Source organism: Rhinoraja longicauda, unplaced genomic scaffold (genome assembly GCF_053455715.1).
Source record: "Rhinoraja longicauda isolate Sanriku21f unplaced genomic scaffold, sRhiLon1.1 Scf000171, whole genome shotgun sequence".
Lineage (NCBI taxonomy): Eukaryota > Metazoa > Chordata > Chondrichthyes > Rajiformes > Arhynchobatidae > Rhinoraja > Rhinoraja longicauda.
Window position 1 is genome coordinate 60,786 of NW_027601389.1, and position 14,011 is coordinate 74,796.

The following is a 14,011-nucleotide window of genomic DNA, read 5'->3' on the forward strand; positions in this document are numbered from 1 at the left end:
CATACGGCGCGGCTCAGGACCACGTGACGGCGTGACATGAAGCAAACCTACGGGCACTGACGGCGTGACGTAATGGGGAGGTCGGGACCAACTGACGGCGTTACGTCATGGGAATCCCCTGGCCGACCTGTCGTGTGATGTAGTTGGAATTCCGCGGGTAGCGCGGGGCAGCGGGTGAAGGTGGATCCTGGTCCGAATCAAAGATACCAGAGGAACAAAATGGTTTCCTGGCTTAAACGGGCGCATATTTCCTTCTGCAGGAGGATTGAGAGTGATCAGCCATGATCGCATTGAATGGCGGTGCTGGCTCGAAGGGCTGAATGGCCTACTCCTGTACCTATTGTCTATTGTCTATTGACCTGTGCCTGCTTAACTTTCTCAGATTTTACCAACCGTTTAATAGACAATAGGTGCAGGTGTAGGCCATTCGGCCCTTCGAGCCTGCACCGCCATTCAATGTGATCATGGCTGATCATTCACAATCAGCACCCCGTTCCTGCCTTCTCCCCGTACCCCCTGACTTCGCTATCTTTAAGAGCTCTATCTAGCTCTCTCTTGAAAACATCCAGAGAATTGGCCTCCACTGCCTTCTGAGGCAGAGAATTCCACAGATTTCAAGCTCTCTGACTGAAAAAGTTTTCCCTCATCTCCGTTCTATATTGCCTACCCCTTCTTCTTAAACTGTGGGCCCTGGTTCTGGACTCCCCCAACATTGGGAACATGTTTCCTGCCTCTAATGTGTCCAATCCCTTAATAATCTTATATGTTTCAATAAGATCCCCTCTCATCCTTCTAAATTCCAGCATGTACAAGCCTCCGTCGCTCCAGTCTTTCAACATACGGCAGTCACACCATTCCGGGAATTAACCTAGTGAACCTAGCTGCACGCTCTCAACAGCAAGAATATCCTTCCTCAAATTTAGAGACCACACATGGGTTGAACATATCTTAAGGATTTTTCATCATTGCATAACAGGGCTACCTTCTCTGGAGTCATCGGAGGTCCAGCGCTGATTCGTTCCAATCATTTGTCATAATGTATATTAATAGGACAGGTCGGTGCTATGATTGAAATTACCGAGAGCAAAGAGAGGGTTTCCACAGGGTAAACATAGACAGAGAGCGTAGGTTGAGTAGACGGATGTTAGTGCACGTAAATGAATCATCCGGATATGTTTGCGTATGTTGAAGTTCGCTATGAAAATCTGCCCCCGTTCGCTCAATTTATTGGGAGAAGATGATAACGAGAATACCATCCCTGATCTCTGGGAAACCTCCCAGTAAACAATAATGATTGAAATGGCGGATAAATCACACTTACACTCAATAAGACATCATAAAAAATGATTAAAAACGCTCGTGCAAGTTGAGTCCAGAGGAAAAAGTGAAAGAATCAAAGAGAGGTAGAGTGACCGGGTACAGAGAGAGGAATCGAGAGACGGGGCACTAACGGAGAGCGGGAGCAAAACGCAGGGGAGATCGTTGAGGAAGATTAATATACAGGAACACTCATGCAGAGAGATTTGGACTAAACACAGAGTACACAGTCGAGGACTAGAAAGGGAAAAAGTAGATAAACAGAGGCCATCTTGTAGAGAGAGGGGGAGAGGGCGAGAAACCCGTTGCGCTGAGAACGGTGATGACTTTGATACATTGTTCTGGTTTCATCTTCAATGATGCCGAGAGAGTTGAACTTTGCTTAGCTTTTTAAGAATGAAAAATACCCGTTTGGTTCCTTTGGGATAATTTATTGCTTTGAGAAGAACTGTCGATGTGACAGAAATGTTCTGTGACAATCTGAAGAAAACATCCTGGTTGTGTTGTTGCGCTGCAGATTTGCCGCATGCTTCGCCATTCTTTAGATGATTTGCAATTGAACCAGAATTTCTAAGTTAGTTCAGTGGTTCGTAATTCCGATGTACTCTGTGTTGAGGCGCTGGTGGGGCAATGGGGGCGGGTCTGATGGTGGTGGGAGGATGGTTGTAGATCCAGCAACTGCCGGAGATTCGTTGGGGCAAATGAAGAAATGTTGGTCACGGTATCCGGGGACATACCAGGACTGTAACTGTCCACTTTGGGTTAGCACACTGAGTTTTCACAGTGTGCCAGGGAGTGGGATGCGGTGCGGGGGTGGGTGGGTCGGATGGAGAGGGCACGGATTCCTAGACTTCGCGGCGCTGAATGCATTTTTTAAAGGGCGATTTCACCACTTCTTTAAACTGCTGCCTGAACTTAGTCTGGGTGACGGCGTAAAGAGCAGTGTTTGTGCAGCAGCTCAGGATCTGCAGCATGTAGCCCACTTCCCCGATGGCGAATTCTGGATATTTCCAGCTAGGAATTATTCCAGCCAGTCTGAACCACACAACAAATATCGCATGGACTGCCCACAACACGATGAAATTCCCCGAGATGACCAGCAGTAAAATGAGGGATTTCCTACGGCGCTCCACCTCCGGATCTCTGCCACTCTCCCCACTGCTGGGACCCCGGAGTCTCCTGCGGGCTCTGCTCGCCACTAACACGTATCTGATGGTCGAAGTGTTGAACAGGAGAATGAGGACAAATGGGATCACGGGGGTGATGAGATACTGGAGAAACTCCCCGATTCCCCAGGCTAGTGAGAATCGAACACCAGGTGTTGCCCAACAAAACCAGGGAGAATTAGAAAGCAAGTACATACCCCTCAACATAAAATACCAGAATATGTTTTTTAAACAGCTCAGCACAGTAACTGTCCCCAGAACCCAAGCCGCTGTTCTCTCGGTGCAATACTTTGTTTTCAGCTTCTGGCAACAAATGACAACAAATCGATCAAAGATGAAGGTGACGGTGAACCAGACAGAACAGTCGGTGACGGCGTAAAGCAAGACGGCGTGGATATTGCACACTCTGACATACTTCAGGAATATAAACGCTTCCCAGTAAGCAATCGGAATCTGCCTCAGTATCAGGTCGACAATCGTCACCAGTAGATCAGCCGTTGCCATGGCGATCAGGTAGCGAGTGACACCTGTGGAGAGACCGCACTTCCCCCGGGACAGGACCACAATCGTCAGCGAGTTCACTGTGAGGAGGGAAGTAAACAGACATGACAGCGGACAAAGCAAATGCGGCAGATTTATCGAGGGGCAAATCAAATGCACAATCCTGCTCTGGGATTCAGAGTTGTAGAATAATGTCCAACGAGGCTGCCTACCAGTAATAATTCAACGAAATAAATTACTAATGGTAAAATAACTGCATCTGCTCGACTACTTAACAGATGAGAAGCAGCAGTTACGACGGTTCGGATAAAGAACCAAACCGGTTTCTGATCATTGCTCACTTCACCATGGGAGTTTAGCTCATTGGTTCACTGTGAATTGGGTTCAGTGTGGGCTGGAGAACACACACTCGTCCTGCTCTTTATGCGGGGACGTTGCGTTAGGGTTGGTCAATCAGCCCAGGGTTATCCCTCTGTTCATTGCCCAATGCGCCAGTGTCAGTCTGTTGGGACAGTACTGGTTCCGATACGGAGCAATACTCAGACACTGTGATATTGGGCAAAACTGGCCCAGGTCCCAGCAGGAACCATTCGCTTCAGTCGCACCTGGGAGGAGGAGGGAGGCAAAGGAATGCGTGTCAGTATCTCAAGAGTACATTACACCTGTAAAAACTATAAAACCTGTAAAAATCCAATAAAATCAGTTTACTGTTTGCCGTGGTCAGTTTCGGCAGCTGCATATAGGTCGCCAGGCGCACGCCAGCAGTGAATTACAGCAGGAAAATGACTTACAGGAACTGGAATGCCGTTAATGATTGTTTCCCGTTTTAGTAACATTAGCTGTGATAAACCGCGGGAAACATCTGATCTCCACAGTCAGCACATTACCCATTACGCAGTCGAAGATTGCTAAAATGGAACACGTCATGGATTCATATCATATCATATATATACAGCCGGAAACAGGCCTTTTCGGCCCACCAAGTCCGCGCCGCCCAGCGATCCCCGTACATTAACACTATCCTACACCCACTAGGGACAATTTTTTTTTACATTTACCCAGCCAATTAACCTACATACCTGTACGTCTTTGGAATGTGGGAGGAAACCGAAGATCTCGGAGAAAACCCACGCAGGTCACGGGGAGAACGTACAAACTCCTTACAGTGCAGCACCCGTAGTCAGGATCGAACCTGAGTCTCCGGCGCTGCATTCGCTGTAAAGCAGCAACTCTACCGCTGCGCTACCGTGCCGCCTTGTCAGAGCTACAGTCAGTTATATCGGATCCCGTAACTGCCGCTTCTCACCTGATGTTGCACGAGAATTTAGACGGAGACTTACTTGGAAGAGCAACAAGGGCTAGGATGGGATAAACGACAGGCTGCATATTCATGAGTAACATATAGATCCGATCACTTAAGCTGTACGCAGACCCATAAGTATCGTCAGCCGGATAGAAGATACCCTTCTCCATCGCGGTAACATCCCAGTCTACCTTTGTCAGAGGCCGTAACATTTCTGCAACACCGCACCCACTGTTCCTCGATTGCAATCACTTCACTCTCTAGTCTTCTCCGATTCCTAACCACCATCTAACATCTCCCTTATTGTTCACAGATTCCGAATGGTTTTCTTCCTCTGTGGAGCTGTGAGTGTGATGGATGGCCTGGTCTCACTGACACTCTCACATCCCATCGACAGGAGCCTTTTTATTGGACCTGGTTAAACCCCTGGTGACACGAACGGGGCTCCGTGCTGACTGACGTTAATTGCACTCACTGAACAACTGTTAACTCCTTTGTGTCCGGGCACAAGTAGCCGCACGGAAAGGGTAGCAGTCATCATGGGTGATGATGCCCATTATTTATGTTCTGTCGAGTGGACTGTTAGTGCCAGGGAGCAATCTGCAGGGCTGATAGAGTCCACACCTTCTCTCCGCAATCCCAATAATCGTGAGCACTCGCCTGAAATCGGAATGTTCGGATAAATCGTTTCCATGGACGAGTGAATGGAAGTGGAAATTCGGGAACCTTGAATCATTTAATCTGACACCTTGATGTGGAGGACAGTTATTAGAAAATTAAACGAACGGACAGGCACCATTAGTTATATTTATGTAATGGTTTGGGGGCCCGGGCAACCGGACAGTAATAAAGGCATCCATCAGATCGCGTTTACACTACTTTCCTCTCACCCTAACTAAACCTATGTCCTTCTGAAGTTGATACCCAGACCAGGGAAAACAAAACGTCGACCTCTGCTCTCTGTCCCTCGTAACCGAACACATTTCATTCCGTTGACCTCTCCTCGTCCCTGGCTGCAGGGGAAAACGTCACTTTCCTCCAATCTCAAGTTTCAAAAGTGTTTAATTGTCGTATGTAGTGAAAACTCAATAATTATTTGTACTTGCAGCAGCATAACACATCTGTAAACACAGCACACGTTGAAAACATAATGAACAAATGATGGTTCAAATCTATTAGGGCAAATCCAAAGCTCGAAGTCTCAAGTGTAACCAAGGCATTTCGTAGCCCGTCATTTAGTCCATGTTTGTCGTGGTCAATAGCCTTATTGTTATTGAGAAACTGTACGTTAATCTGGGGTGATCACAGTTTGCAGACTGCGATACCCTTACTCCGAGTTGGCCGCCCCAAGGTATTGTGTATCTTGGGTCCTTTACTGTTTATTGTGGGGTGTATTCTTATTGGCATTAGCGCTGTGCATATTAACCCCCCTTATTCGGACAATCGGTAACAACAGAAAACATCATCCCACGTGTGGTCCGCTAGAGCGAGAGTTTACTGTGACACCAACAACATGTCCGGAACAATCACATTGAAATGCCGGCCGCGAAAACACAGCAATGCCTCGTCTTCCTCAGAAGAGAAAGGAAGTTCGAAATGTCCCCAGTATCTCTCACCAACTTCTGCACACTAGCAGATTGCATCACATCTTAGTTTTGCACCAACTCTGCCCAAGACAGCAATAAATTGCTGAGAGTTGTGAATGTCGCCCAATGCATTACAGAGAGCGGCTTCCCAATCCCCACCCACCCTCAGCTCCATTTACACTTCACGCTGCCTCTGGAATGCAGACAATATAATCAAGGACCATTCATCCCCTCTCCCTTTACTCTCGTACCCTCCCCCATTGGGAAAAAGATACAAAACATAGAAAAGACGAATCGCCAGATTCAGGAACAGCTTTATCCCTCCTGTTATCAGACTGCTGAACGATCCTTCCAAAGGCCAGGAATACAGCCGATGTTCCAACCTACATCAAGAGGACTGTGGACATTTGCTCTGTGAGGCGCGAACTATGTTCTTCACTGCAGATTTTATCACTTTGCACAGCCTGGTGCACGCACATAGTGTACGATTCGCCCGGGCAGCATGCAAACACTATATCCTGGTGCACATGGTAAATATAAATCTGTACCAATAGATGTGCAACAAATGTCGCCATGGACGTGGTGGGCCGAAGGGCCTGTTGCTATGCAACTTGGGTCCAGGGCTCAAAGAGCACAGCAGTATTTCACCCCACACAGTATTGCTGTGATCGGACTCTGTCCAAAGTCACAACACAAATAGACAGGCGGTTTATGCAAAAGTATTCTGGTTCCGACACCATTCCTGGTCTCTGTATCCCCCATGGCACTTAAAGCCCTGTCTGTCTCTTTAACCACACCCAGACCCTACAAACCTATCCGTCTCCAACCTTCACCGGCTACTTCATCTCTCCCTATCTTAGTTTGTTTCTGCTTTTTTTTACTGTCAAGTGTACAGGGAAAACGTTGTGTTGCGTGCTATCGAGGCGAATAATTCCATGCCTGTGTGCAACATGTTTTACAATAGAGAAAGGAAACAGGGCAGAATATAACGTTGCAGCTGCCTCTAAACCCCTACGTATGTAACTCACTGTGACCCCATACACTCCTCTCTGTCTATGAACCCCTCCAACCCCTATACCCCTTCCTGTTTTTGTAACCCCCCTCCAACTCCTACACCCCTTCCTGTTTCTGCAATACCTTCCTAAGCCCCTTCTTACATCTGTAACCCCCCCCCCCCCTCCCCACCCGGCTATCAACCCCCCCCCCCCTGTCTCTGTAACCCTCTCTGACCCCTACACCCTTCCCTGGTAGTATTCTGATGACTTTCTCTTAAAGTCCCTCCAAATCCTCCACATCCTTCCTGTAATAGGCTTCTCAGGATGGACGGCAAGCTGGCGCGACGGTAAAATTGCTGCCTTACTGCGCCAGAGACCCGGGTTCGGTCCTGATCTCGGCTGCTGTACGGACATTGTACGTCCTCTCCGTAACCGCGTGGGTATCCCCGGGACCTCCCGCACTCCAAACACTTACAGATTTTGAAGGTAAATTGGCTTTGGTAAATATTGCAAATTGTCAAAGGTGTGTCGGATAGTGCAACTGTAAGGGGGAATAATTCATTGGAGCGGACACGGTGGGCCGAAGGACCGGTTTCCACGGTGTATCTTTAAACTACGCCAAACTAAACTAAACAAAACTGCACGCAAACTGAAAATGTGACTGAACCCAAATTTTGTGAAATCACAGTTGATGAGGAAACTACCGATGCCAGTTTTCACAGGGCTTTGAAACAACGACACAAATTAGGGTCCTCGTCGCATTGAAGGCCGTGGAATGAAACACCGGGGTTTACTGTAGATGAGGTGAATGCACAGCATGTTTTTACCCAGGGTAGGGGAATCAAGAACCAGAGGACAAAGGTATACGTTGAGGTGATAAAGATTAAATAGGAGCTTGAGGAGCAACTTTATCACTCACTGAGTGCTGGGGATATGGAAGTACTACTAAGCATTGAAAATACATTCGGACAGGTATATGGCAAGGAAGGGTGGAGAGGGATAAGGGTCAAACGCAGGCAAATGGGACTAGCTGTAGACGGGCTAGTTTGGTTAGAATGGGAGGCCAGAGTCCAAAATCCGGCTCCGTTCGTACGCTCCACATTCCCGTCTCAAGTTCTTGAATAAATCGGGATTTCCATGACTGGTGGATGCTGGATTATCGAAGTTACGTTATATTGGTTGCCACCATCACAACATGCGCCCTCAGCCACAGCCCCCGCCACACTGCCTTCCATCAATAATACAGATAAGTTGCTCACATTTATACATGAATGGCAATATATATTCTTAATCTTTTAAATTTACCCCACCACAAAGCAGCCCCTTTGTTGAGAACAAAGCTGCCCTGATACCCACGGTTGGCTGTGCAGATCCATGGGAGCTCTCTCCTGGTTGTTCAAGGGGTTTCCAACTCAACTCAACTCAATCCCACCAGACAATTCCACGATAAATTATTTGATGCAGACGCTAATGGAAGCTTCTCCATTGCAAGTCAATCAGGAATGTCTCAGCAACGTTTCCATCCCGTGGTTCATAATGGTGATTGTGTGCTGCAGACCAACGCAGCAAAATGTGGTTTTGTCAATGCAGCTAATTCGCTGTGGCATCGGCAGCTTTAATGCATTGGTCCTACCACTGGACTTCGTGCCGTCTGTGGTCAAATCTCAGTGCTTCTAATACCGTCCAGCAGCTTGATTGCAGCTCTCTCCCATCAACGCAGCTGAATGTAGTCTATTCAGTGCATCTTAGTCCGCTTTGGTCCAGTGCCAGATGTTGTTTCTCCAGCCTGACTGCATTGGTGCGGTGTCATTTTAATGCAACTTGCAACAAATATGTGTTTCCAATGCATCTCAACAGAGTGCCGCTCAGCTTCCAGAGCAGAACATTCAACGGATTGTCCGGGATTCACGGTGACTTAGTCGGATGGATTCAGAACCGGCTTATTCATCGAAGACAGCGAGTTGTGGTGGGCAGGGATATATTCTGGCTGGAGGTCCGAGACATGCTGAGTTCTGCGGTGATCTGCGCTGGATTGGCAGTTAGTGGGTGCGCACCGCAGTGGTAATGCGAATAAGAAGAGCTTAATTAGTTGACAAGTACAGGTGTCAGGGGTTACGGAGAGAAAACAGGAGAATGGGATTGAGAGGGAAAGATAGATCAGCCATGATTGTATGGTGGAGTAGAATTGATGGGCCCAATGGCCTAATTATGCTGACATGAATTTATGTAATGGGGGGATGTTTGGAAAAATAATAAAGGAGAAAGGAATGGGATGGCAAACAGAACTTGCATAATCTGAATGGGCTGAATGGCCTGCTGGGATATTAGTGCATATGAAGGTGTATTTGTAACGTGTGGACGTTTCCAGTGCACGGCCTGGTGGCGCCGCACGTGGGCGCAGTATGTATATAGAAAATACAGGAAAATGAGCAAAACAGACACCAAGGCAATGGCAGCCAAGATGTACCAAACCAAGCGCGCCCTGCTTTCCGCCCGCCGCGGCCATTCTTCCGTTATGTTCGAGCACCCTCAGGTGGAAGGCACCGGCCAGTTCCTCCGATTCGTACACCCTCTCATCTGCTTTCTGGACGCCTCTTATAGTGTCACATCGTCCAAAGTTTGAGTGCTCCCTCGTCATCGGGAGAGATATGCCCGCGAAACCTCGTTGGAATTTCTCCGCCAGGTCACCGGAGTGCAGACTGAGGCGTCGGGACACTTAAAGCTACCGTTCCGTTGACGTTGAACAAGTGAGTATCGATCAGGAGGAACGCCGGACAGTTTCAAAAGGGATTCGGTCACGTGGGGAACGATGCACGGTTCCAATCCCATCTCGGGAGGCCGTCCTGGAAGTTACTGCCGCTTCGCCAAAGACCAGATGCCATGGGTTTCTGGTCGCCCAGGACTGGACTGGCGTAACAGAATCCCAAACGTCTTTCTCTCCGCGCCGGTCGCAGTCCTCCCAAGTGTTCCAGACCGTGAATAGTTTCAAGTGCTGATCTCCGACTTCTAAGAAGCAACTGGGAAGAGAGGAGACGCCGATGGATTTGTCCGAGATATGGATCTTGTCCGCATCTTGCATGTCGCCTCGTGGTAAGCGAAAGTCCTGTTTCCCGACCTGCAGAGATAGACGCCTGAGGCCCGAACGGTGGCGGACCTGATGACTAGATGCGGCCAGGATAACATGTAACCGGCCGGGAGATAGAACAGCGCGTTCTCCTTCAGAGATTCCTCTCCCGTTCCAACGAGAACTACCGCCTTGGTGTTAGTCTCCGTGGTGTTACAGAAGACCCAAGCCACGCCACGGGGACGGGTCGGTCTGTTGGGATGGATAAAGGAGGCTGGCTTTTTGGTGTGAAAGGGGATCTGACCAGTTAGGGTAACAAGTTACTAAGGTCCCACCCCACGCCAGCCGGGCGCAGGTCAATTGGGAGAGTAGAGGACCTCCCCAACGCGCTCCAACCCAACCCGGCGTCCATCCCGCGGCGTCTGAGCGAGAGAGCCGTTTCCCGCCACCAACACTCCATCTCCTGGAAAGTGCAAAGAAGTGGACAATGTCTCAATAATGGGCAGATTTCACAATTCTACCCGGTCCCGGCCAGAGCTTTGCCCCATCTGGTTCTAAAACAATAGACTGTAAATGGGAGGGGATCCTCCCTAAATCCCGGCTGTGATCACCCGAAATGAGTTTGGTTTCAGTTTAGTTTTATGGTCACGTGTACCGAGGTACACTGCCAAGCTTTTTTGTTGCGTGCTATCCAGTCAGCGGAAGGACAATATTGACAATCTAGCCGCCCACAGTGTACAGGTACACGATAAAGAGAATAACGCGAATAACGATTAGTGCAAGATAAAGCCAGTAAAGTCCGATCAAAGATAGTCGGAGTGTATCTAGTAATAGGGGCGGCATGGTGGCGCAGCGGTGCAGCTGCCTTCTAAGGCCAGCGATCTGTTTCGACCCTGACAATATGTTCAGTTCAGTTTATTGTATTGTCACTTGTGGTGAGGTACAGTGAAAAGCTTGTGTTTAAAATCGAGCCATCCAAAGTGTAAGATACACGACGAAGGGGAATACGTGAATAACGTTCATTGCAAGATAAAGCCAATAAAATCCGATCAAAGATAATCGGAGGGACTCTGATGAGGTAGATGGCAGTTCAGGACTACTCCCCAGTTGTTGGTAAGATAACAGTGGGGTGGAAACTGAGCCTGAATCTGCAGATGTGCGTTTTCATACTTCTATACCATTTGCCCTATGGCAGAGGGCAGAAAAGGGAGTGACCGGAGGTGCGACTGACCCTTGATGATGCTGGTGGCCTTGCCGCGGCAGCGTTTGGTGTAAATGGAGTCAATTGAATTATCTGGGATTAACTGGAATAAACGGGGATTATCCCATTTACACAATATCCGGGTAGGCTGGGTCGAATCAAACGGGTTGAGAGGGGTTATATTTAGAGTAGTGCCACCCCAAATTCGACATGTTTATATACAGTGCAGCACAGTGACTCAGCCGTAGACTTATTGCCTTCCAGTGCTAGAGATCTGCGTTTGTATGTTATTCACCGAGATGCTGCCTGACCTGCTGAGTTACTCCAGCATTTTGTGAATAAATCGATTTGTACCAGCATCTGCAGTTATTTTCTTATACATGCGTTTGTAAATTAATTGGATTGGAATAATTGTAAATTGGCCCCAGTGTGTGTAGGATGGTGCTAGTGTGCAGGGACCACTGGAACACATGGGCAAGTACTTTGAGTTAAATACATTGGGGCAGTGGGTAGACTTATGACTCCAGCATGCCGGGTTCGATCCTGACCCGCAGTGCAATGTGTGCGTGTGTGTGCGTTTGTAAGTGTCTGTGCCCGTGTGCGTGTCTGTGCCCAGGCTCTTGATCAGCTGGACAAGTGGCCTGAGGAATGGTTAATGGAGTTGAATGTAGAAAAGTGCGATGCATTGCATTTTGCCAGCAACCCATGGCACGGCTTTCACAGTGAATGGTCGGGCCCTGTGGAGGTTTATAGAGCAGAGCGATTGAGTACAGGTGCACAGTTCTCTGAAAATTGTGTCACAGGCAAAGAAGATGGTAAAGAATGTCTTTGGTACATTGACCTTCACTAGTCAGTGTATTGAGTACCGAAGATGGGACACCTTTACAGTTGCTGAGACCACTTTTAGAGTACAGTTTTCAATTTTAATTACCTTACCCTAGGAAGGATGTCATTAATCTGGAAAGATGCGAAGAATATGTCTAAGGATGTTACCAGGGCTGGAAAGGTTGGGTAGTCGAGGACTATATTGGCCGGGAATGCGAGAGTTTTGGACAGGACCTACTGCGAGGCTGTCACGCCAAAGGTCCAGGTCGAGCGAAGGTGGGAGACCCTTTCAGGGGGAACGAACGTGGATTACAGGAGACCCCGGTGGCTGTGCCTATTGCAAACAGGTACACCCTCTTGGGAACTATCGGGGCAGAAGACGCTTCCAGTCCGAGCGGCGGACGTGTTGGCAGATGTAACCCAGGCAAGGAAACTCGACCGGGGAGACCGAAGTCAGGAAGAGCCATAGTAGTGGGTGACTCCATTGTCCGAGGTACGGACAGTAGATTCTGTGGCGGCAGGCGGGACTCGAGGATGCTCTGTTGCCTCCCTGGTGCCAGGGTTCAAGACATCACTGCGAGGCTTCAGAACATCCTAGCGAGGGAAGGCGATCAACCGGAAGTAGTTGTGCATGTGGGCATGAACGACGTCGGGAGGACGAGGAAGGAGATACTGCGACGTGAGTATAGAGAGTTAGGAAGAAGACTGAGAAGTAGGACATTGAAGGTGGTTATCTCTGGACTGCTACCTGTACCTCGTGCTGGTGAGGGCAGGAACAGAGAGATTGGGGATATGAATGTATGGCTGAGGGGCTGGTGCAGGGAGCAGGGATTTAGATTTCTAGATCACTGGGATCTCTTCTGGCGTAGGGGTGACCTGTACAAAAGGGACGGGTTACACCTTAACAGCAGGGGGACCAACATTCTGGCAGGCAGGTTTGCTAGTGCTGTAAGTGTGGCTTTAAACTAAGCAGTGGGGTGGGGGGGGGGGGGGGGGGGGGGGGTTGACAAACTGGGAATATGAAGATGGAGTTAAAGGGGAAGCGAATACAGGAGAAATTGCAAAGGACTCTCGAATGCATGGGGAGGGATGTTCTAGAAGGGATAAGAGTAAGGTCAGGGCCAATTGTGACCGGTGCGAGAGGGGAGGTGAATATTGAAATTAAAGTATTGTATTTAAATGCGCAAAGTATAAGAAATAAAGTGGATGAGCTTGAGGCTCAGTTAGACATTGGCAAGTATGATGTTGTGGGAATCACTGAGACATGGCTACAAGAGGACCAGGGCTGGCAACTGAATATTCAGGGGTACACAACGTATGGAAAAGACAGGCAGGTGGGCAGAGGGGATGGGGTCACTCTGTTGGTGAGGAATGATATTCACTCCCTTGCAAGGGGTGACATAGAATCAGGAGATGTAGAATCAGTATGGATAAAAATGAGGAATTGTAAGGGTAAAAAGACCCTAATGGGAGTTATCTACAGGCCCCCAAATAGTAGCCTCGACATAGGGTGCAAGTTGAATCAGGAGCTAAAATTGGCATGTCGCAAATGTAATGCTACGGTGGTTATGGGAGATTTCAACATGCAGGTAGACTGGGAAAATCAGGTTGGCAATGGACTCCAGGAAAGAGAGTTTGTGGAGTGTCTCCGAGAAGGATTCTTAGAACAGCTTGTACCGGAGCCTACTAGGGAGAAGGCAATTCTGGATTTAGTGTTGTGTAATGAACCTGATCTGATAAGGGGACTCGAGGTAAAAGAGCCATTAGGAGGCAGTGATCACAATATGATAAGTTTTACTCTACGAATTGAGAGTGAGAAGGGAAAATCGGAAGTGTCAGTATTACAGTATAGCAAAGGAGATTACAGAGGCATGAGGCAGGAGCTGGCCAGAATTGATTGGAAGGGGGCCCTAGCAGGGAAGACGGTGGAACAGCAATGGCAGGTATTCCTGGGAATAATGCAGAAGTTGCAAGATCAATTTATCCCAAAGAGGAGGAAAGATTCCAAGGGGAGTAAGAGGCACCTGTGGCTGACAAGGGAAGGCAAGGACAG

The 14,011-nt window shown here is 48.5% G+C and overlaps 1 protein-coding gene across 1 annotated transcript; it reads right to left on the reverse strand.

Moving 5' to 3' along the window:
* Positions 1-2,162: 2,162 nt before the first annotated feature.
* Positions 2,163-4,457, reverse strand: LOC144590380 (putative G-protein coupled receptor 139). Its single transcript, XM_078395031.1, has 2 exons — positions 4,325-4,457; positions 2,163-3,064 (listed from the first exon to the last, which is right to left on the reverse strand). The coding sequence occupies exons 1-2, from the start codon at positions 4,455-4,457 to the stop codon at positions 2,163-2,165; spliced, it is 1,035 nt and encodes a 344-aa protein (XP_078251157.1).
* Between the last annotated feature and the right edge of the window lie 9,554 nt (positions 4,458-14,011).

Coding starts and splice junctions, on each gene's coding strand:
- LOC144590380 (XM_078395031.1), bottom strand. CDS start 4,457: ATGGAGAAGGGTATCTTCTATCCGGCTGACGATACTTATGGGTCTGCG. Junction 3,065..4,324: donor AGCCCTTGTTGCTCTTCCAA/GTAAGTCTCCGT, acceptor CCCTCCTCACAG/TGAACTCGCTGACGATTGTG.